We start from the raw sequence: 25,000 nt of genomic DNA on the forward strand, positions 1-25,000 counted from the left end.
ATGTTTATAAAATAAAATAGTATGCAATTATTCTACAATATATATATATATATATATATATATATATATATATATATAAAATAATGAGTAGATCTGTGAATATTTTGACTGGCTTTTCCCCCCTGTATTTGGCCATATTTCTTCCAATTTTGGGGTTTAGACTTAAGTGACATACAGAATATATTGTAACAACTGGGAAGAGAGGTTTGGAAGTGTTGTAGGTTATCTGGGATTGGAGGGGAGGACTGATAATCTTATCTTTATCCCGTCTGGGCCATATGGTACACTAGGCTTACCTGAGGGCCTCTCTAAGCCTTGTCCCCGGCCATGCTTTGGACACCACATCTAGCTCAAACCACAAGACGGAACGTTTTTTCACACTGCGGAAGATCTAACGTGGACATAGGGTGAGTTACAATCTCAACTAGGACCGTGTTTGGTAGCTTGGGCCTTTATTCTGCTAATATCTAATTTTCTAGTTCTGGTACATCTGTTGTGCTTTTGATTAAGGTTTACACATGACAGCAAATCTCAAGTGCAAAGGTGGCGTTGATATTCAGCAAATACTGTTATTGTTCATTATGTTGTGTCCATATTCTGCATGATTGCATAAGTGATAACATGCATAATGTATTGCTTCTTTTTGTGAAAACTGGCCTTTTGCTGTTAGATGTAGGCCTACAGTATTGCAATCTTTATATGGCTGATTATATTGTAAAGGCCCAAATACTTTTTCAGACTCACAGCCGACCCATGGACTACCAGTATAAAATAATTTTCATTTATATAGCTTATCTAAAAAATTAATTGTGTTACAGTTTAATTTGTTTTACACGTTAAAGTTTTTTCAAGTAACGTTAGTTACAATCTTAAAAATAAAGGTTATTTATTGGCATTTAGAAAACTGCTATTTCTAGTCCTTGATTCTGACTGGTCAGTGTTTTTTATTCACAATAAAACACGGCTATGACCGAGTAAACGGTTTGTTCTCAATTTATATTGTTTGTTTATTGAAGCTTATACGGTATTATGCAGTAGGAGTATTGTGTGAGAGAGATTGAGTGATGGAGTGTATTACCTGCATTCAGATGTAGGATTTTCCTTCAGGTCAGTCCTATGTGTTCATAAAAAAATATCAGTTTTAATGCCTGCTGCTAGGCTACATCTTGTCCTTTTAACAGTTAAGAGGTTTTCCCGTGCCATGACACTGACAGCGCTAGTCAAAGCATTTGTCAGTTGTTCCGTGTTCACAACAAGTTTAAGTCCTTTCAATTAAAAAAAAAATCTTCGCTACTGAGTGACTCACTCATAAAGACAGTCTTTGTCAATGTAATTCTGTTGCTGGTCAGGGACTATTTTTAACCGCTATTTTTTCCAGCGGAAGGAAGCCTTTCAGTGATTTTACTTCATGAAAGTTGCATTATACATGATTTTTTTGGCTTTAATGGTAGGCTATTGTATGATAACCGTTTTATAAAAACGATACAGTAGCCTACTCAATGTTTGAGCTATATCATGAACAAGTGACATCTGAAGGGGGTTCAGGCACGACGCTATAGCACAGCCTCTCGTACTGTATTGCTGACCTATGGAGAACCTTTAACATCCATTGGAAACTTTCGATTGCACAAAAGGTTCTAAACACTGGTAAAAACGTAACGGCGTTCTTCTAAAATCTGTTCATTGAAAGTTTCTTTGGAGAACCAAGAAGATTCTTCTATGGCACCGGTGTGGAAACCCCCCTTTGGGAACCTTTATTTTTGAGAGTGTATTAGTCATTTTTATATATATTTTTTCATTATAAATGTGTCTATGGACCTCCTGTAATGTCTTTGTGTTCACACACTTGGGGGAAAAAAAAGGTTTATTGTTGTTTTTAATATTCCATCTTGCATTTTTCAATAGATGTGTTGGTTCTTTGGGCGAACTCAGATGTGGGGTATCAACATGACTCTCAGAACCTTTAAAGTGGCGGCACTGCTGCTGCTGTCAGTGCATCTCCTACATGCATCTGCCCTGCCCGCAGCATCCTCCTATGGGTTCAACGCCTACAGGATGCAGCAATACAACTTACATCAGGACAAACATGGTAACACACAACAGTTTAAAAGGATAGTTCACCAAAAAATGAAAATTCTATTATCATTTACTTACACTCAAGCCATTCCAAACATGCCGTGAACTATTCTTTTAAGTCTACAAGTCAAGCACAATGCATTATGGGAAACAGGCATTTCAAACATAGCCTTGATATCCTTTTAAATTTCCCCTACTATGCTTTTTAAAGGTTCCTAATTATGTTTTGGCCTCCTTCAGTAGGTTTACATGCATCCAAGGTCAAACAACTTTAATTTTCTCATAATATACATTGCAGCATCATCTCCTTTTGCTCTGATTGGTTAGACGGCCAAGCCTAGTTGAGGGTTCCTCAGCACTTGATACACAGTGATACGAACAGTAACGATTGTGTTGGTTTTACTGTATCAATTTGAGCCTAAATTCTCATCCTTTGGAAGTGCATGCAAAGTGGATTTGATTTTGCAGCGCAGAAAACAGCATTTTCTCGACAACACAAACCACACTCTTTAAGGCCTCAGCTACAACTATTGTTTAAGGGTGGGTCAAAGTAGATGTTTTTGGCGGGCATCCAATGTAGACCATAGGCTGGCATTATGCAAATTTGTTACAAACCTACATAGGTTTGTGCAGGAAGTAACACTGGAATTACTGATGACTCATTTCAGGTAGTTCAGAATCGGTTCTTTCTTTTGGGAGACAATAACTTTTAAAGTCATGCACTTTGATCTTTAAACTTTGCAAACCTTAAACATTCACAAACATGTATATAACACTGTAATATCTGAAAAAGCATAATAGAGACACTTAAAAAAGATGCCATACCACAGAATTTGACTTGAATTCTGAATTCCTTACTGATGTAGTGAGACTTGAAACGCACCAATGGAAATTCTCTTTTTCTGATTTAATTAAGAATGCACACACTCATGTCACTATATCAAAGGTGATCATGACATTTAGACTCTGACCTTTGACCCTCAGGTTGCCGTGGAGCTATTGTGGTGGCAGAGGCTCGATCGGCTGCGGACACGATTCTGACTCGCCGCTGTGTGATCATGAAGCTGCCTGATTTCACCACAGAGCGCTACTTAGAGGCCAAAAATCAGAATGCAGCAGCGGTTTTGATACTGCTACCCCAAAATCTCTCGTCTGTACCAGAGGATATAGTGCAGGTCATTCAGGAACATTTTTGCACAATTACGCTTGATATATAACTGCTGATTCATTGTTTCTTCCAGTAACTGTAGGTTATTTGTGATTAGCGAAGGAAGCAGATTACATTAGATACCCCTCAATTCCCCAACCTGGTTAGCTAAAGGTCAGAACATTTCCCCAACCATCTCTAGGGCTTCATGGTGGCGGAATCTCAGGTCCTGCAGAAGGAGACCCTCATGCCCGTGTATGTGGTCCCAGAGGATGACCAGCTGCTCTATATGTATGAAGAAGTCAGTCAGGCTGCAGCAACAAAGTCTGCTTCTGTGCTAGTGAGAGGTGAGAGGGAACTGCAGAGTGCCAGCAGACATAAAAATGACTAAATAACCTTCCGGCTGTAAAAAGCTGAAGACATTCAAATGTACACTGCCTGGCCAAAAAGAAAAAGTCAATGTTTGGATTTAAATAGGCAAATACTTAAGAGTCTATGACTGGATCATTATTGAAACAGTTCTTCTAACCCTAACTGATGGACTGTGTAGCTTTTCATTTCTTAAACAACCATGTAGGAAGACACATCGCGGCCATATTCCATGATGTCAAAGCCAAGATTCATCAAGCTCAAATTGTGAAAGAATGGTTGGGAGGGAGCATGAAGAATCATTTCCACACATGAATTGGCACCTCTGAGTCCAGACCTTAAATTCATAGAAAGTCTTTGGGATGTGCTGGAGGAGACTTTACAGAGTGCTCGACTCTTGCATTGCCAATACAAGATCTTGACCAAAAATTGTTGCACCTCTTGATGGAAATAACATCACAACATTTATTTCCAATTTCTGTTCAAGATCTTTTATTGACTATGCAAGAGTCGAGTACTCTGTAAAATCTACACATCCCAAAGACTTTCAATGAAGTTAAGGTACTTTATTAGTTAGGTTAAAACGGTGTAATCCAAATAAATGGAATTTATACGCAATTCAAATACATAAATCGTAAAAAAAATGTAGGCCTAAATATTTTTGCATGTACTAATTGCTATTTGTAAATATTGATGAAAGCGGATTTACTGTAAATTTTAAGCCATGTGAATCAACTTTCTCTCTTTCTCAGTTCTCCGTAGTATCATCACCGCCACCGCCTTCCAAATATTAGTGAGCAACAACTCACCCATCAAGCCTATTACTGATACCACCATCATTACTTTAGAGGTGAGAATGGCCACACACAACAACTCTATCCTTTTCTGTACAACGTAAAAGTGTTCAGCTATAATTAAACCTGTCAGTCAAGTGGATTTATTGCTTCATTTCAAGGGAGTACTTCCTGGAGCTGGAGAAGACCCACCCACCATTGTAATTACTGCCCATTATGACACGTTTGGTCTTGCTCCCGTAAGTCACCCTCATTAATGTCCACACACATATACACTGGGAGATCAAGATCGAAGGAACCTTTTTTCAGTGTATATTAATATATGATTAATCATTTTTTGGTCACATAATACATCACACTCCCCTCAAACATGATTCCGAATGATTTATGCATGTTGTCAATTGGCATGGTTCACTTGCTGTGGGAACTGACCTTTACTCAAACACTTCGGTCAGAAATTAACATATTCATATAACCGGCATCTCAAAGCCCCACCAATGAAAATTGTATTGAATTATTGTGTTGGGAACTGACAAGTGGTTGTAACTTGTAATTCAGAACTTCCAAATCTCTTTTCATTATGTAAAAGTGGTGCCAGTGAATCAAAAACATGCACCACAACCAGTCCAATTCCCAAAATAATAAATCTTATGAGCCGGAAACTTAATAATTTTTTAAGTCAAGTGTTTGATTCACTAAAAAGAACCCGTTCATAAGAACCCATTCCCATCCGTGGGAATCAAACCCATCACCTTGGCATTGCTAGCACCATGCTCTACTGTTTGAGCTACGGAAATGTTTTTGATTTGCTAAAAAGTACAGGCTCGTAAGAATAATTAGTTTGAGAATCTCAAAAAAATGATAACATTTGTGTAATCACACCTTCAAATGTTAATGGAGCCACTAAGGAAAAAGAATCTTCAACAGGAACCAGAATTGAAATATGGATTGTTAAATTCCATTTGATTCCCATAATTAAATTTATGTTTTGATAAAGACCTACACTTTTGAGTTATGTACCTGTAATGATGCTGTGGTAATCTTGTAATCACAGCAAAGCATTTCATTACCACAGTGTTTTACGGGGTTCAGATGGTAAAATGTTCCCACTGGTAATGAGTTTTACAGTCACCACCTGGCAGATCACTTCCATTGGCGCTTTATACATTGAAAACAATGTACTTGGCTGTATGCTTAGCATATCATTGATACTTTATCTCTCCTTTGGCCAAAAGAATAGGGATAATTTTGAAATTGTGTTTACTGAAGGGCATTTATTTACCCATCTTAGTGTGTATTATGAAATTGTATGTGTGAGTGATTTGTGTATGTGTGCTGTAGGGGCTGGCGTATGGTGCGGATTCTAATGGCAGTGGTGTCACCATTCTTCTCGAGCTGGTTCGACTCTTTCATCACCTCTACAGTGATCCACGAAACCAGGCTCCGTTAGTTCATTCTGTATTTTACCACCTAAAAATATTTGTGTTAGGAAAATTATTTAAAAACGGGCAACAGTAACACAATAGCTTATAGATGTGTAGATGAACTGATTCATTTTCATTCTTTTTATCTTTTATGCATTTCAATTTTGCATCACATTTCCATAATCTTTTAGATACCACCTCTTATTCTCCCTGACTGGTGGTGGTAAATATAATTTCCTTGGCACCAAGCGTTGGCTGGAGGAAAATATGGACCATGCAGGTAAGCAATTTAATGCCAATATGTATTCTTTACACACATTTTACTCTCCGATCAAAACTCTTAAAAATAAAGATTATTTATTGGCATCTATGGTTTTATGAAGAACCTTTAACATCCATGGAAACTTTCCTTAGCACAAACATTTCTTTATAGTAGAAAATGGTTGTGAATCAGATTATATAAAATATTCTTCACATTAAGAAGAAAATGGTTATTTTAAGAACTGTTCACTGATTTATTGGAGAACCTAAAACGGTTCTTCTATGGTATTGCTGTGAAAAAAAAACAAAAAACTTTTGGAATCTTTATTTTTAAGAGTGTAAAAAGTATGAGCCTTCATACTGTAAAACATGATATACAGTATAGTCACACTTTAGATTAGGGTCCAGTTCTCACTGTTAACTACAACTTTTGCCTCAAGAAACTCCTACTGCTTATTAATAGTTAGTAATGTAGTTGTTAAGTTTAGGGATTGGGTAGGATTAAAGGGATGTAGAATATGGTCATGCAGAATAAGGCATTAATATGTGCTTTATAAGTACTAAAAACAGCCAATATTCTAGTAATATGCATGCTAATAAGAAACTAGTCAATAGTGAGAATTTGACCTAACATATATTTTAATTTTTGTTTCTTGAATCTGATTTCAAAAAGTTTTTATGTTTCCTTTATGACAAGGAATAAAATGATATCTTATTCAGTTTGCCATCATAACTATTGCCTGATAATATCACACTATTGTCAGTATTGTCAATCCAAGCAAGAGGTATTTAAACAGAAGAATCTTGACGGCATTCATTTTTTTATAACTCTATGCAGAATCCAGCCTTTTGCATGACAATGTGGCATTCGTTATATGTCTGGACTCTCTTGGCACCGGAGATGAGCTTTTCCTACACGTTTCACGGCCACCTAAGCCTGGAACGCCTCAGTACAGCTTCATTCAGCAGCTAGAGCAGGTTGAGTTGAATTATGCATGAAGTGGAAGTCAGTCTATGTTCAATGAAAAAAAAACTTTGGTGATTGGCAATTGACCCTCTTGTACATCTTTTCCCTTTCTGTGTTTACAGATAATCTCTGCCAGGTTCCCCTGGGTGAGATTTGGAACAGTCCATAAGAAGATCAACCTGCAGGAGACCAACGTGGCTTGGGAGCATGAGCGCTATGGGATGAAACATATCCCAGGATTCACTCTGTCGCATATTGAGAACCCAAAATCAGAGCTGAGAGGATCTATCCTGGACACCATGTGAGAAAAATCTACCAAATTTTTTTCCAAAGTTAAAGTTCTGTAAGCAAATCCCATTCTGGAACGTCTGCCAGATGGACCCAGTGAATTAGCCACGTCCACTCTTTTCAAAAACCACCCCACAAAGAAACTCACAGCTTCTTGCACAACAAACTAAAAACCGACACCTGCTTATGAAGCTGAATATGTTGTAAACCTGAATGATTCACTTCAGCTACCACTCAGCTTCCTGCTTCCCATATATTGGCTGCCTTTTGAATGTGCAAAATAATTGACAGGTGGAAAGAGCCTCAAAGTCTTCTGATTGGCTGAACAAAGTTTCTGAGTGTGGCCTGCAGTCACTTTTTGTCAGTGACATCTGTCAGGTTAGATGAGTATTTTCCAGTACCATTCCACAAAAACAATCTCTTTCAGGACCTTTAAATAATTTGTTATCCTTGAAACCAGTGTAAACCAAGTTTCCTATCCAATTGTTTTGGACTACATGAAATGCAACTCTGTTAAAGCAGACATTTCAGACTACATTTTAAAATGACAGATGCACCATTTCTCATCTCACAGTTTTTCTTGTATATTTAGGGCACAGGTGGACATCAGGAAGCTCAAGCGGAACGCCGTTATAGTTGCTGAGTCCTTGGCAAGATTCATGTACAATCTTTCAGACAAGGTGAGGCAAACGTTTGGAGGGTCTCGCCAAATTTAAATGTTCACGGCAACCTTGAAAGCACATACAGACCACTTTTGTCTTTGTTTCCACTTTTCATTAATATATATCATATTTTTTGTGCTGTAGGGCTCTGCTAAGGACATGCAGGTTTTCAAGGGCAGTTTGGTAATAATTTTTTTCTGCTCTGTTTTTTATTTTATCAGGCTTGTATTGGTACAATTTCGATACACTACCATTTAAAACTTTGGAAGTTTGAAATGAGTCTCTTATGCTCACCAAAGCTGCATTTATATGGTCAAAATACAGTGAAAACTGTCAGAATTATTACTATTTAAAATAACAGTTTGACATATTTTAAAGTGAAATTTGTTCCTGTAAAGGCAAAGCTGAATTTTCAGCGGTTGTCCCAAAATTGAAGTTCATCAAGTAACCTTTATGTGCTATGTAGGATATTCAAGACAGCCATTTGTCTTCATTGATGAGCATGATGACGTCCGTTCCCCGAGCCGTCCAGTTGCTGGACAGAGAACCAGGACAACTGCTCCTGATCAGCAGCCTGGAGCAGGAGTTCAAACACTATCTAAAGCAGGTCCATAGACACACGTTCCACCTGGACAGAAGGTACACACAGACACAATATTTCACCTCATCAATGGCCTGAAGCAAGACTTCACAAGACTTCTGTAGCAGGTTTACAGATGCATATTGCACTAGAGTTGCAAATACGCATACACTCACAGAGCCAGAATTCATATTTTGATTTTGCCAGTAGCAAAAAAGTTCAAACAGTGTTTACCGACACACTTTCTGCAAAAAGCAAAACTACAGCTCACACCCACCCAAACACACACACACACACTAGTAGATACAGACATAGTAAGCTTGTTTTGTCTGACTTTTATAGGGATCCTGAAATCACGTTCTTTGATCAAATGAGCCAACCAATGATGATGTACAGGTGAGTAAGTCTTGTGATTGGTTGGTTGTGATTGGTCTTGTGATGAAACAACCCTTTTCAATTTAGAGATGTGATGCATTTCCAAATGAAATGTTATATTCAGCTAGAAAAAGAGGAATGGATGCATTTTATCCATTGAGAATTGATGGTCTGTAAATGAAAGATGGTTGCAGGGGAGAGGTTGAAACATCAAAGGTGGAGCGGAAGTCACTACTTTTTAATGAAAGATTATAAATACCAAAATTACAGATGCAATTTGCACCAATTGTCGGTGCGTCTGAAATTGTATACCGTCTGAGTACTACAATTGAATTTAAACTTACTTCACGACCGTTAAAAAAGTATGTTCTATACTGTTACTGCCTCGTGACCAACCAGTGTCAGTTGCGTCGCTTCACTGCCATTCATAAATCCTCTCCCGTGGCCTCATGGGACAGTAAAGTGTCCATCGAATGCACACTTCAGAATCTCGGCGGAAGTAGGTCATTCAGGGACTTTTCGCCTTCTATTTATTGAATACTATGTATTCAGACATACTACACTTTAGGCGTCCTGTTTTTCGTATTCTATACAGTAGGGAAGTTTTCGATTTCAGACGCTGTGCATAAATGTATATTAATAAAGTAAATAGTGTTTAAATCCCTGTAAAAAGTGTTAAAATAGACCTTAAATCCCTTGGATTCAGAACCAGGAGTATAATAGTTTACAATTGGTTAATTAAGTTTTAGTATTTTCAGTTTTCTACTTTCAGTGTATTATTTTTATTTATTTATTAATTTTAGTTTAATAATACACTAAGTATTAAAAACTAAAACTAAAATTAATTTGTGGTAATTTTTCATTTTTATTTTAGTAAGGTTTGGAGTCATTTGGGGGGGAAAATTCCAGTAACAGTAGTTTTAATTTTAGTAAGCGAAAATGTTTTCAGTAAGTTTCCTTTTTAACACCGATCCTTAATTTTTTATAACTGTTTTTCTTTTTTTTAGGGTGAAGCCAGCCGCCTTTGACCTGTTTTTGGGTGGCTGTATAGCTGGATACCTTGGAATAGTCTATTACGCAATCCAGGTGAGCCGTGGGTAATGCATACCAAACTAGAGACCTGAGGTTGGCTAGAACTGAATATCTATCAGTAATCTCAATCTGTAATCCCAGAGGTTTCCCTCATTTGTTTTGATCATTGCTTTTTGTTTGCAGAACTTTGGGATCATCTACACAAAACTGAAAGCAACCATGAAAGCCAAGCACCAATAAACAAGCACCAATAAACTGGACTAGACACATCAAAGAACCAGTGCAGAGAAGTCTACAGCATGGCCAGTGTATTCCTGTGAGGACTGAAAACTTGAAAACTTGAAAACTTGAATTTAAAGTGGCTACCTTGTGTTTAATAATTCCCTTGCCAGGATTCTTTTTCATTTTTTTTTCATTTTTTTTTCATTAAAGATCACCCCTCTCTTTTAAAATCAGCTACTTTCTGGAATCCTTCTGGAACTATACTTTATGTTTACACTGACTAAATTAGATTGCCCCATGCAAATGCGATATGTCTGGAATAGAACGGAACTCATGGATAAATCATGAGTCACTTTAAAAAGGAACCTGACGCCAAGTAAGAGTGAGCGGATCTGTTGAATGTGGTCACCTACATCTAGTGGAATTATGGTCACTGAACACCTATATGAGAGAGAAGATTACGAACACCAGTCGATAATGTTTCAAAGATAAATATTACTGTGTTTTGTTAAACAAACAACAAAAAGTAAGTTGGAGCTTAATGATACACAAATATAATTAGGTTATATCTCCATTTGAGTGATTATTTAAAAAGTAGACCTGGACAGAAATCTCCCTTCAAACCCATCTTGTGTTAATAATTATGAGTGGAACGTTTTCCCTGTGGAACTATCTGAGTAACCTGAAAGCTGTCCTTTGCATAATAGGTCGCTGAAAGACATATTTGATTTACTTGTGTTGGCACAGACAAGGAGGATTTTTTTTTTTTTGTGGTGCTGACAGGGACTGTGGATAAGTGCCAGTTTTGCTCAGTTAAATGATGACCGTCTTCATTATCTCTTATGAATGAAGAATTCCTTTCATTCATATAGGATTACACATTAATTACTGTCATCCACAATATTGTAGCTACAATGACGAGCAGATTGCCTTAATGTATCATAGAGTTATTTTCTAATGTCAGAACATTAGCATTCTGAAGTTATGGCATAGTGGTATGATTCATTCACAGAGAAAGGAAAATGTAGTAATGTTCAAATTTAAGTCATTTTACAAAAGTTACGAAAGATTTCTAATTCAAACGAATTTTTCAAAACAAACTTTCTATTCATCAAATAATACATTTATCACGGTTTCCACAACAAATATTAAGCAGCACAACTGTTTGCAACACTGATAATGAGTATATTAGACTGATTTCTGAAGGATCATGTGACACTGAAGACTGGAGTAATGATGGAGTAATACAGCTTTTAAATGTTTTTAAATATTTTGAAATAGAAAACAGCTATTTTAAATCACAATATTATTTTTAGCTTAATGTACGAAATGATAAATAAATGATAAATTCTGTAGATAGTTATTTTTATTCTTATCAGTACTAAAAGTATCACTCTGCCCCTATTCTTTCCAGCTCTTATTTCGGGCATTTGTCCAGTCTGATAAACAGATCTCTCCTCACCTGTTTAACTCTCAGTTTGGCCCAGCTGAACAGGGGCCACAAAAGACACACAGGATCTAAGGCTTGAATTATTGATCACTGGCCGAGGGGGAAATGAAAACAATGGCAGCTCAATCCTGGTGACGGACGGATGCCTATGCAGATTATCCAATTGCCAGCTCTCTTTTTCTCTCTTCAGTGGAGCGTCTAATACAGAACCGGGCCAGAATACCAGAATAACATCCCAAAAGATGGCTTCAGATGTGCTTTGTATGTACTACAATTTTAACCGATTGTAACCTTTAGTCTGATCTCAAAGCAATCCAGTGACATCCAAAATGTGTAGATAGAAAAGGGGCAGAGTGATACATTTTGTTAACTCAACTTTATGTAGTTTCAAACCTATAGAGTATGAGTAAACGATGACAAAAAGTTCTCTTTTGAGGCAACTTATTTGACTTTTCATGGAAAGATGAAAGGATTTAGGGTATGGAAGAGATGCATGAGCACACAAGAGCAGAGGTGCTGAAGAGAGGGAGGGGGTGAGGTCTGGTTGACAGCAGTCAAGGAGTTGCAGACACACTCTTACTGTACACAGAGGAAATGGGTCCTCAGCTACACTTCAGCAGCACCTACTCAGAGGAGTTCAGTTACCCAGCTCGGGTCAAACCCACCCGGCCCAGGCCGTCCTCTGCATATCGCAGGAACAATCCTCATCCACGGCCGGTAAGAGCTTCCTGGACAATTATAGCGCGATCGCCAGCATAAATGAACATTTCTTCTATGGTCTTATTTTAAAACTTTTCAGTGGTATTTTTATTTGCCAAGTCAGGAAAAAAAAATCATACTTTTTTAGTGTTTTTGAAAGAAGTGACTTTTGCTCACCATTGCTGCATTTATCTGATCAAAAATGCAGTAAAAACAGTGATTTTGAGAAATATTATTACAATTTAAAAGTTTTCTATTTTAATATATTTTAAAAATGTTTTTATTTCTGTGATGATGAACCTGAATTTTCAGCAGTCTGTTTCCAGAGTGTCACATGATCCTTCTAATCATGGGCGTAGGTTTAGGGGGGGACGCTAGGTACTAGTCCCAATCAATATTTTGAGATGACAAATTTGTCCCCACCAATATTTAGCAAGCTCCTTTGAACTGCTATTTGGATCTTTGCGCTGCTATTTGGATCGATTCCAACGGCCAAAACAACGACAGTACAAGAAACGCCGTAATTTGATTGGCGGCGGTGTATCTGACAGGCTACACGCGCGGGCCGGGACTACTTTTGTGCTTGCACTGGCAGCGAGCGGGTGGTGTGTGTGTGTGTGTGTGTGTGTGCGCGCGCGCGTCAACGACGCCGACGGTAAGTTACCAGGGCTGTCTCTCTGCCACATACAAAGGCCAGAGTAAAACATTTTAATATTCCGTTTTTTGCCACTTTTTGTACTTTGTAGATAGATCAGCTATGCCACCCAAGAAGAAGAAAGGGGACATACGAAGCTTTTTCATAAAGCAGAGTGTAAGTAGGCAAAATAACTAGCCACACAAATAAACTAGCAGTAGTAGTGACTGACCAGGCTTTCAAATGCAGATTCTACTGTGGAAAATAGTATTGATTGGTGATAGTATGTGTTACCATGTTGTTACAGTTAAACCTAGCAGCAGCAATCTTTCAACTAAGGTTAAGAGTATTGATTAGGCTGTGCACACTGATAGACTCATAGAAGTCACGCTATCATGATAGAATGCTACGTTAGCAAGTCACTGAATGTTAATTAGCTGACCTTAACTTAGAATCTTGCTGTCAACATAAACAGTGGATCTGAGACATTTTTCGTTTCTACATTCTATTTATGTAATGTATTTGTGAGTGAGTGTAGCCTAAGAATTTAATATTTAAGAATAGAATATATCAATAGAATTTGATATAGAATAGTAGAGACAATTTTAGTATTAATGGAATACTGTAATCATGGATAATAATAATAATAATAGATAATAATAATGGATTTGTTGTGTTGAATGCATACTATGATACGTGTGTATTTTATTCATTTGTTCATTATTTAATTACATATAGAAAACTCATTCCAGGGGGAGGGGGAGGGCGATGTCCCCACCAAAGCTGAGGCCAAACCTACGCCCTTGCTTCTAATATAGTTAGTTAGTTAATAATATGCTGATTTGGAGCTCCGGAACTGTCTTTACGGACACTTTTGATCAGTTTAATGTCTGCATTAAAAGTAATAAATCTTTAAATTCAGATTTTAGGGGTTAGATATATCAGATATGTGTGATAAGCATTTACACCTTTTTTTGTTAAGTCTCTAACCACAAGAAAATTGAGAATCAAGCACTGGTGTGCTACATTAATTATTTACTTGAATTTTATATGGATTTTGTGTGGTGTTTGTTTGCATTCTCGTGATTTGCATTGTGTTATTGCTGACGTGTGAATGACATGTTTTAGCTGAATGAGCAAAACAATTGGGTTCAAATGCAGTATTGAGGTAAGAAATGTGCTGTAAACAACAGCCAACATTTTTCAATTAACTGACCTGACAAATCATTAATAATTCACCAGGCCTGGGAACATTGTAGCCGCTTGATTCTGCAAAACAATCTACATGTAGGGGGCTTTGTACAGGAGGCTCTGATTACACTGTTTCCAAACCACTGAACGGGGATCAGAGGTTGGGATCGACTCTCACTATGTTATAGCAAAACAATCTAACCTCTTCGGGATCAGTGTTACAGGCTATTAAGTGCCACTTAGGATTGGTTTCTGAATCCCTTTGCCACCCAGGACTTCCTGATGCCAAGAATGCTGCAGACGGGATATGGCTCAAGGAAACACTTTCAGATGACGGCTCCTCCAACCTCTTTTCTACCTCCAGTCAGACACATATCTATCCAGTATCCAGGTATACCAATGCATTTCTGTGTCAGCTGAGGTTGAGCAAATCAGTGTAGTATATCAGTTGCACAGCACCAGCTTCAGACTAATATATACAATATATTTGCATATAATATAACTGAAAAACTATTATGATTGCCCTCAAGATGAACAGACAGGACACCAACCAACGATGCAGAGCTCATCGCAAAGTGACTCCAAACCACCTGAGGTCTCCTCTGCAGTTTGTACACTGCCACCTGCTGCCTGGCTTCTCAAACCACAACAAACCAACTTTGCTCATGCAACAAACACACAAGGGTAAAACTTTTGCAATCATATTTCATATGCATGGGCATTGCATAAATAGTTTTAGTTTAACTTGAATGCTATTTACTTTATGCATCTGAATAAACAAGATATTACCCTGTATCGCAGCAGTGTGTCTTTAAAAGTAAAATGCAATCCAATGCATTGCATTCCTGATATGTGTGTTTTCTCTGAATATACTATCAATTTCTGAACTGATCATGCTATGATTTTGTCCTCAAATAAGTTATCTTCATATCTTGCATATGGCTCAGGGTAATTTCTTCTTTGTATTCAGGAAATATTCAGACACAGATCGTATCAGATCGGCTTGGAACCAACAGATGGACATCATGCCATCTTTAAAACCCTTCAAACACCAGGTTACCCATCATCACAGAAGACCACGCTCAAAGTCCACTGCTGATTGCAGGTATTTTATTCCCAATTAAATATATATATATATGTACACGTGACGCACACACACACACACACACACACACTGATCTGATATAGGCCTGATCTTTCAGACATATAATTCAATGTAATCTTGAAAATTGTAATTTAATCTTTCATTCTGCTAAGCTGTAAATGTGTTTCAGCATAAACATGGCTCAGTTGTCAATGCATTTGAATGTCTGAGATTATCCTTCTTAAATCTAGATGTTTTGGTTTGCAGTGAAGGACACAGCTGTTTCCATGTGGTGAAGCCATATAAAGTTGGACACTACATCATCCACCCAGAGTTTGTTTCCGAAGCTAAGCACTACTAAAAGCCAGTGTTTGTGCATTTTTTATAATGTTTTTATCTCTCTCTCAGTTTGATAATGCCATTTTACAGTGTATTATTGAGGTATGTTACGTGTTTGGAGATCCTGCCTGGTAAAATATGCTTGGGTGCAACTTCATTCAAATGACTGTAAAATGTATTTTTGGATGTTGTGCATTACCATGACAAATAAACTACGTTTATGATGTGCCCACTAAGTGTGTTATTTTTGCTTTACAAACATTACCACGGTAACCATAGTTTACAATGTAAATTCGACAATTCAAGCTTAAACTTTAATCATTTAGCAGACATATATAATTTGATTAATTCATTGAAATGTGTTGTTTGCCATTTTAATGTTTGTCGGAATTGTTGTTTTTATATGCAGCAAACTGGATTGGGTCACAGAGAATTTCGTTGTGACTCTGTTACAATGACAATAAAGAAGTCTATGTCTAAGACACTTTTATCTAAAGCGACTTACAAGTGAGGTGAGCAATAGAAGCGATCAAGCCAACAATAGGCAAGTGCTGTGAGTCTTTTTTAAATAAATATGTAGAATGGTAAGTTTTAGTATTAAAGTAATGAGCCGTTTCTTGAGTTAGCCATGGATCAGTCAAGATTTTTTTAGTCTTTAGGTTTTTTTTGGGACAGTTCTAGCTAATAAGTGGTAGAAAACTCTTTTTCATAAAATTGGCAAAATATTTGTACACCCTATGCAAATCAAAGGATGATCCACATATTAATATAAAGCAGTGTTTTAATTTTAAAATAGCCTAGTAGTTGTAGTAGCCTAACTGGTATTTGGCGGGATTTGTTTTGTAGTTTTTTTGTAAGAGATTGACAGAAAACAGGTACGCGTTGTTTTCTATAGTAGACTAATAAAAACAAACACTCACAAATTGTGAGTGGTTTGTTTTTCCCCACAAACAACTATCTTCTATGTTCAGCGTCTGACAGCCAGACAAAAGCAAACCACAATATTCACACTTTCTCACTCGCGGAGTAAAACTCAATTTCCCAGAGTTGCAGAGTTTGTGTGAACAGCGAGTCGCCCAATAAACTCCTCCCATAACAAGACACGGAGTTCAGCGTCTTGAATCGTTCGTGAAAGGAAACAGCACACGAAACCTACAGTACTCAAGCTGGTAAGTGTGCTATATCATGTAACTAGAAATGTTTAGGCATTTAAATAGCAAATCCGTCCTGTCACCCGACGAATTTAGGTCCTGCGTGTGTTTTAGAGTCGACACCCCTTTGCCTGATAAATCGACCATTGGTTGTGTTGTTGTTTCACATGTACCCCTTTATGTGATAAAATACCGAACTGTTTTGTTAAAACGTTTTATTTTATTATTATTATTATTATTAATTTTATTTTTGCCGTTTTCCTATAATAATGTTACCATTTAAGGAGTTTTAGACCTATTTCAATGTGGTTGTAGTGGCTACTACTATGTCTTAGAACTTGTTACACTTTGACCTATGTAATTTCTGCGTGCTAGCTCTCATATTTCCTGAGTTATTAAAACGAGCATGCAAATATCTTTAACAGCTCAGCCAATATTATTATTGTTGTTTCTAGTGCTGTGGCTATTTTAGTTAAAGTTGACTTATACAACCTCATACAACTCTCTCTGACCCATTTGTCCATGTATGTACATTCAGTGCCCTGTTTGAGTGTCTATTTGGAATAAATTAAGGGGTGCAAAGAGATCGAAGAACCCGTTTTTTTAAGCCGCATGTTGCCGCATGTTCTGAATAAGAAAAATGTTGTTTGAGTGCTGTGTGAGAGTACACGATTGCTTCATCCCTCCAATGTTTTCTTGTCAAGATAACACTGTACAATTCAGCGGTGTTTAACCATTAGCCTACATTTAATCATTTGCCTGACAAAGTATCCTTGTTAAACATTTCTATTTGTTGTCAAATATCCACTGTTGTTTTTTTTCAGTCAAGAAAGATCTTTTGCAAGATCTTCTTTCATTTAGGGAATAACTGAAATGACTGTTGTCAGAGAATCACATGCCTCTTGTTACCAGTGAACACGTGCATAATCAGCAGTTCTGAACAGAGCAGAACAGTTCATTCTAGAAGCAAAAATCAAGCTACAATTTTCTCCAAAAATAATTCGATTTACAACAACGTGTACACTTTGCAAGACCGACCTACCATGATTATAATTCTGTATAATCATATGAATTTTTCAATTTAATTTAGAGAATATTTTTCAATTATATTTTATTAGTGTTGATATTACATTTTGTGCTGTCACATCTTTCAATTTCATTCCCATTAAAACATTGTTTCCACAGCTTATACTAGTCTAGCCACTAGTCATTCTAGTTATACTAGCCCCTAGGCAACCTACTTGTTGATTTTAAATTAGAAATGCAAAATTTATGATATTTGCATCGTATAGATGTTATTGTGCATGATTCTTTCATGTAATTTTTAATTAAAATGCTATAACTGCTTCTTTTGGTGCAGTTCTCTGCAACTTCTTTCTGGTGAAGTACGCAGGACTTAGTCCGCCAAACCCGTGCCCCTGCAAACACACGTTCATCTGACTCCACTTTTTATTGCAATGCCCACATACCAAAATCCAATCAACATCCGATACAGAGCACCAAGTCCCTGTCCCACATTTTTTCTTTTTTGATAATCAGATGTACGTCACAATATGGAAGAAAATATCTGACACTACTTCCGTTTCATTGGGCCTGCACACCCCTGCTACCCACAATCATAAAAAGCTTGTGTTAGCTTAAAGTTAATCTTACCATGGAAATGTTCATAGCAAAAGGCTCAAAAGTGACAGCCCACTTCCATAAATCATTGCAAAAAACATTGAGTCAGTCTCCTTACACCCTCACACAACTATATAAACTTCAAATATATAATGCATTATATTTATTATCAATAATTTATAGAGAATAACTTAATATTGTACCATTATTTATTTGTGATTTGATTTGGCTTCATCATTCACAGTGCTTCATGGGATAAGTATATAATTTTATGATTAGAAGTACAACCTTTTTATTTCTCAAATGTTGTGATTCATATCGTTGATTTAATTCAATTTAGTGACTATTGACAAAATGAGACGCTTCCAGAATGAAGGCCCCTGAAAAAGAGTGCAGTCACTGTTGCGCTTTATTAGTGTGTTGTACATATCCCTCAAAAACAGAATGCGAGACCATCTGAATTAGCAGTTCAGCTCTTCTAGGTCTTTCCTCAGTAGAAAACATTGTCCGTTAACTGTGCTTTTCATTTGAACCAAGTGTGTCTGGTGGCACTTAGCCAGTCTCAAAATTCTGCAGGTGTGGCGTTGCATACTGCAGACCCGGAGGCCCTTGTGTTGTCCTCTGGTGCTGTCAATTCACACACTGCCACAGCGAGAAACCTTGGCAGCATGAATAAACTGCTTTTGTTTATGCCTTTACCTCCCAATAGACCAATTCAGGGCGATATCAAAGCTAAAACTATAGTGTTTTCTGAATACTTAATACTGGAGTTTGTACTGTGATTCCTACATCTGCATGACAAGTAGATTTCTGTTTGGACTTTGTTTCAACCTTTTACATTGACACTCTTTGCCACTCCTCCCCCCCCCCCAGGCTCATAAAGGATAAAGAACAAGAGGAAAATGCTACAAGGAAAAATGGATGCAAGACTTCATTTTGCACATATTTAGCAAGATATCCACTTTGATTATCTCCGCTTCAGTTTCTCACATAAGTCTACCAAATGATATCTATTTTAGTGCATATTACATTTAAGCCTTGAGGTTATCAACTAAACTTCATCTATACAAACGTTTTAACTGAATTAATAAAAAACTAAGACTCAGAATGTACCAAGTAGTACCAGGAGGCGCAGGAGGAACGATCACGGATGGCGTGCCCATCAAGAAGATGAACAAGGACAGTCGGCCTCTGGTCGGGGCTGGAGTTATTGGTGTGGTTCTAGTGATTGCAGCAGTGACTGCTTGGTGTTACTATATTGCCTCCCTACGTAAAGCCGACCTGCTGAAGACAGAATTGCTTGATCTCAATAAGGATGGCTTTCTCATCCGCAACCAGGCTGGGGGGATTGTCTTGAAGATGGGCTTCAGGTCAGTATGCATGGACATGGTGCTTATATTCTTCTGATACCATAAAAAATCTTCACAGAAAGAAATATTGTAGTCCAGTGGTTCAACTGGTGGGTTGTGACCCAAAATGTTCTGATAGCAGACACAAGTAAAATAGGTCATTGACATGTATTTAAGAGTGTCCATTATGTTTAAAAAATAATAATAATTTAAAACACGTGTGCCAAGTTGACACGGCATTCCTGCTGGTTTCATATGGGTTTGAAAAATGTTTATGACTCAAAACAAACATGTTCCAATAGATTTTAAAAAATAAAATAATAATAACATGTCATTGATCAAATACAAACAATACATTTATACAAATAATGCATAACTGTTTTAGGGACTTTTTGTTGGTATTTTGTATGATAAATGATTTATTTTATTTTGGGTCGTCACTGTACAATCTGTATAACCAGTTGTGAATCAGTTTATTGATAACTAAATTCAGTAGCTCTTTTTTTTTTTTATAACGTGACCAATATAAACCTAAAGGAAATGTATTTATGCTTGCTGATTTCAGGTCTGGTACACTTGATCTCGACTCCTGCTCAAAGGAGGATGTGATCCTTCGCTGCTCTCGTTCGTTTGCTGGCAAGGTGAACTTCTTCATTATGACAGTGAAGCCAAAGGAGACAGTGGTGTGTTACCGTGTGCGTTGGGAAGAGTTGGAGTCGGATCGGCCAGTGGAACATGCCATGTCCTACAATGAATCATACTGGTATGGTGGTGCTGAGACTGCGGTTCAGCATTGGCCTATTGCCATCTCGGGTCAGCAGGCACCCAAACCTTTTGTCACCAGTGACGTGTACTCCAATCGCAATGACTTTGGTGGCATCCTGGAACGCTACTGGCTCTCATCCAATGCAACTGCCATTAAGATCAATGACTCTGTGCCTTTCCACCTGGGCTGGAATGATACAGAGAAAACCATGTACTTCCAGGCACGGTATCAGGACAGTCCGTACAAACCTGCACCTGGAAGACCTCCCTATGCTGAACTTAGTTACAGAGTCTGCGTGGGCCCAGATGTGACCTCCATCCACAAGGTCATGGTTCGCCGATACTTCCCCAAACCTAACAAAGTTCCCGCCAAAGAAATGTTCCGGCACCCAATATGGTCGACCTGGGCTTTACACAAGACTAACATCACACAGGAAAAGTTTTTAACTTATGCAGCGAACATACGCAAATATGGTTTTAACTGTAGCCACTTAGAACTTGATGATCGTTACTCCAGTCAGTATGGGGAGTTTGAGTTTGACACACACAAGTTCCCAAATGCTTCTGCCATGTTTCAAAAGCTCAAGGCAGATGGCATCCTAGTATCCCTGTGGACACATCCCTTTGTGAATTATGATTCGGCTAATTTTGGGACATGCGTACAGAAAGGCCTGTTCGTGATGGAGCCGACAGGCCAACTTCCTGCCTTGGTTAAGTGGTGGAATGGCATTGGTGGAATCCTAGATTTTACCAATCCAGAAGCTCGCAACTGGTTCACGGCACAGCTTCGCTCTTTACGCCACAAATACGCCATTTCCTCCTTCAAGTTGGATGCAGGCGAGACCAACTACTTGCCCTGGCAGTTCAGAACCCGAGCCCACCTCCCTGACCCAAGCACCTTCACTCGCCGCTACACCGAAATGGCCATCCCTTTCAACGAGCGTGCTGAGCTCCGGTCTGGCTACGGCTCTCAGAACATCTCCTGTTTCTTCCGTCCGATCGACCGGGACTCCGTGTGGGGCTACGAACTTGGCCTGAAGTCCCTGATCCCAACCGTCCTCACCATCAGCATCCTGGGCTACCAGTTCATCTTGCCAGACATGATTGGAGGCAATGCCTATCCTAACCGTACAGATGGAAACGGCAAGCTACCAGACCGTGAGCTATATATTCGGTGGCTGGAGCTGTCTGCTTTCATGCCCTCCATGCAGTTCTCCATTCCTCCATGGGAGTACGATGATGAGGTGGTGGCTATCGCTCAAAAGTTCACTGAGCTACACGAGACACTTGTGGCTCCCAGGGTCATAGAACTGGCTGGAGAAGTTCTGGACACCGGGGACCCCATCATTCGCCCATTATGGTGGATTGCCACCAGTGATGAAACGGCTTATAGAGTTGACTCACAGTTTCTGATAGGAGATGACCTGATGGTGGCACCAGTCCTGGAGCCGGGCAAGCAAGAAAGGGATATCTACTTACCAGCCGGACGCTGGAAAAGTTACAAAGGAGAACGATATGACAACAAAGAGCCAATACATCTAACAGATTATCCAGTTGATCTTGATGAAATTGCTTACTTTGAATGGGTTCAGTGAGACTTATGGGAAGCATCTGGAGTTTCGAGCATGTCTTCCATTTAAAGTGTTTGAAGTTGATTTTTCTTTTCAGGGAATTAGCTAAAGTTATATTTCCAGGGTTTAAATTCTACAGTGTAAAAGAGGACAATTTAAGAAGCAAGGTCCCAGTTGCACATTTATGATTCTTCATCAGCTTGGATATGATCGTTAAGCACCATTAGTTAAACATGCATTACATATCTGAGGCTAATGTCTTAATACGTGCCTTGCATTTAAACAGTGAATGTCTTCAAAAGACCGGCACAAAACCTTAAAGGAATGAAGCATTGATATGCATGTGGCCAAATATGAACCAATTTTAAGGATGTTAAGGATTTATTGAGGGGCTGTGACAGGTAATTTTGCACAATGTATGCTTCATGTTCTCTCAATTGCATTTTTAAAAAGGGAAACTTATGCACAAAAGCCTTCATCTTACAAGGCGTACTTTGAATTACTTTCTAATGTTGTCTGCAGAGCGAATCAATTGATTTCTCTGAAATGTATGATTTTGCAAATGCATATATAACATTAATGTATGGCTTTATATATATATATATATATATATATATATATATATATATATATTACATACACTACAGTAAACTTAGGCTGTGCATGATTTTTTTGCACATAATCTGCCATACTAATAATCACATTAGAATTATGTATGAGTAATGGGTGTCTGTGGCTGCTTTGGAAATGGTCAGCAGTCTTTTTTTTTGCTCTACTATTTCATCATGTAGTGCCAAATACATCACCAACAGGCCTTGGTCAAGCATTACTCCATTACTGCCACATTTACACAAAAGTTTCCTGCCGCATAATATACAGAAGTTAGTTTTCCTGTTTATATTAAATTGAAAGTGTGCTGCTCATCTTGTTCTGATTATTTTGTGCTGACAATTTTTTGTTTTGCAATAATGGCACAATGCTATTAGCTTAGTCAGTTAATCTTTATCAGATTATATTTTTTGCTGCGCAAGGGTCACCTTTGTGTTTGTTGTGTTTGTTTAACGCTCTTCCAGCATGCCGGCAATCGACTCGCACTGCAAGCTTTCTCTAATCTACGACCTTCAAGCTTATTTTTAGCTCTTCCCACACAACTGCAAAAGCGCACTCATACACACTGGTGAAACGATGAATCTTTCAAGCAATGTGTCTGATCTAAAAGAAGCTGCAGAGTACGTAGACATGTGGCAGCTGCCTTTCCAGAACTTGAGTACCTCAAATAACAGTTTAGAGTGTTGCTTCATGGTATTTTAATAACTTACTTGTAGAGAGATGTCTTCTGTTTTGGCTAATTTTCTTCGCTGGGACTATGTTCTTGTGGATTCTACCCTGAGGACATCTTGTTGATAGACCCCTGACAGTGTGGGCCCCTGGTTGACCCAGTCAGACTGTAGACTGCTGATGTTACAGAAACTCACCAGAGCAAAACCACTGTCAGCTTTCATCAGACTGGAATTTCATGCTTTTTTTTTTCTTTAGTTTTTGTAGTAAAAAACGATTGTATGAACATATACATTTCCAGAAGCAAAGATGCTTTGTTTGTACATCTCAGAGACTGTGTGTGTGTGTGTGACTAATACACTAACATTTTATTTGATTTGAAAACATGTTAGTGAATTAAATTATTTATTCATTTTGTACATATACATTTGTTTTGTTTAAACCAGTGCTTATTTGAGTTCAGGCATGTGTGTTTCAGGCATGACTGGGCAGAATTGACATTTTATTTTGAGTTTCATATGTCCTGGTAAAGACATGCTAAATGTAATCATCTCTAATATTTTAAATTTTTTGACCAGCTGCCCTGAAAGAATTGTTCTCCAGAGTGTCACAGGAGGGCAGTGTTCACCTGCTTTTCTAGTCCTCCACTTAAAGCTTGTGAAGTGTGTTGGCATGACAAGAAAATCCTGTACTTTTATTTCAGTATTTTTTTCTGAATATAATTAGGCTGATATTGAAGTAAAATGGTACCATTAAACTTTTGACCTCTCTCAAGAGTTATGAGTTATTAATTGTACTTTCTCCTCTGCATTAATTGTACTGCCCCACAAATTGTACCACCCACTCTATTCAGTTCACTATTTTCCCATTTGATAGTGTTGCTGGACTATCAGCACATGGATTCTGGCACTGATACGATAACATTTTGGCTCGTCTTTCCAGTGGTTATTAGTTTAGTTTATTTGGTGTTATGCAGTTAGTTCTGCTATCCTCAGCCCTCTGTGTATCTTAGTATGGATTTCCATCGTGTTTCTAATTTGTGGACAGTAAATGAAAAAGTTAATAACGTTTATGGCATGGTTTTGTTGACTTTGTCACTCAAATTATAATGTTTCCAAGTATAATCAAGTGCAAGATGTTTTATTAGAATTTTTTTGTGACATGTAAATCTTCATACATGCTTCAGTATGTCTTTTAATTGCACGTATATGCGTGTGCCATGATAAACATAAGACGGTGACTGATCATTTAGATCTAGTTAGTTGCGGAGTCCACAGGTTACGGAGCAGTATGAGTGCCGGTTTGCCTAGTCTCCATTTCATTTTCTTTACTGGCGGATTGGGCCGCATCTCTTCGCTAAGTTCAAACGAGGCTTTCAGGCAGGGCGGTCATGGGTCCATGGATTCATTGAACCTCCAGCCTCCTCTAGTCTCTCACAGGAATAGTAATTATTGCAAAGCAGGTTAAGCCTGATCAAAGTTTGAATCAGACTTTGGTCCGGCATTGAAAGAAGTCTCTCCTGAGAGGCATCTTCTTGGTTTTTTGGGCCCTGCTCATCATTGGTAGATAATGACACAGTGTTGAGGTAATTTACAGGTTATATGGAGGTTGCCCTGGATCAATAAATCATTTAGTTGAGTTTGGGACAGAGGTTGAGTAGTGATTTGATGAG

General features: G+C 38.0%; 2 protein-coding genes across 2 annotated transcripts; both read left to right on the top strand.

Moving 5' to 3' along the window:
• Positions 1-151: 151 nt before the first annotated feature.
• On the top strand, positions 152-10,812 carry LOC309477162 (BOS complex subunit ncln). The gene is made up of 16 exons (XM_082140319.1): positions 152-407; positions 1,906-2,089; positions 3,061-3,251; positions 3,426-3,570; positions 4,345-4,442; positions 4,548-4,625; positions 5,728-5,831; positions 6,002-6,090; positions 6,910-7,049; positions 7,161-7,339; positions 7,919-8,006; positions 8,133-8,171; positions 8,455-8,627; positions 8,911-8,964; positions 9,951-10,029; positions 10,159-10,812. The coding sequence occupies exons 2-16, from the start codon at positions 1,906-1,908 to the stop codon at positions 10,213-10,215; spliced, it is 1,698 nt and encodes a 565-aa protein (XP_081996445.1). The 5' UTR covers positions 152-407; the 3' UTR covers positions 10,216-10,812.
• A 5,843-nt stretch (positions 10,813-16,655) lies between these two features.
• Positions 16,656-24,097, top strand: myorg (myogenesis regulating glycosidase). The gene is made up of 3 exons (XM_082140724.1): positions 16,656-16,763; positions 19,239-19,735; positions 20,280-24,097. Exons 2-3 carry the CDS (start codon positions 19,473-19,475, stop codon positions 22,072-22,074), a joined length of 2,058 nt encoding a protein of 685 aa, XP_081996850.1. The 5' UTR covers positions 16,656-16,763; positions 19,239-19,472; the 3' UTR covers positions 22,075-24,097.
• The last annotated feature ends 903 nt before the right edge of the window (positions 24,098-25,000 follow it).

Source organism: Leuciscus leuciscus, assembly GCF_965113295.1.
Source record: "Leuciscus leuciscus genome assembly, chromosome: 16".
Taxonomy (NCBI): Eukaryota; Metazoa; Chordata; class Actinopteri; order Cypriniformes; family Leuciscidae; genus Leuciscus; species Leuciscus leuciscus.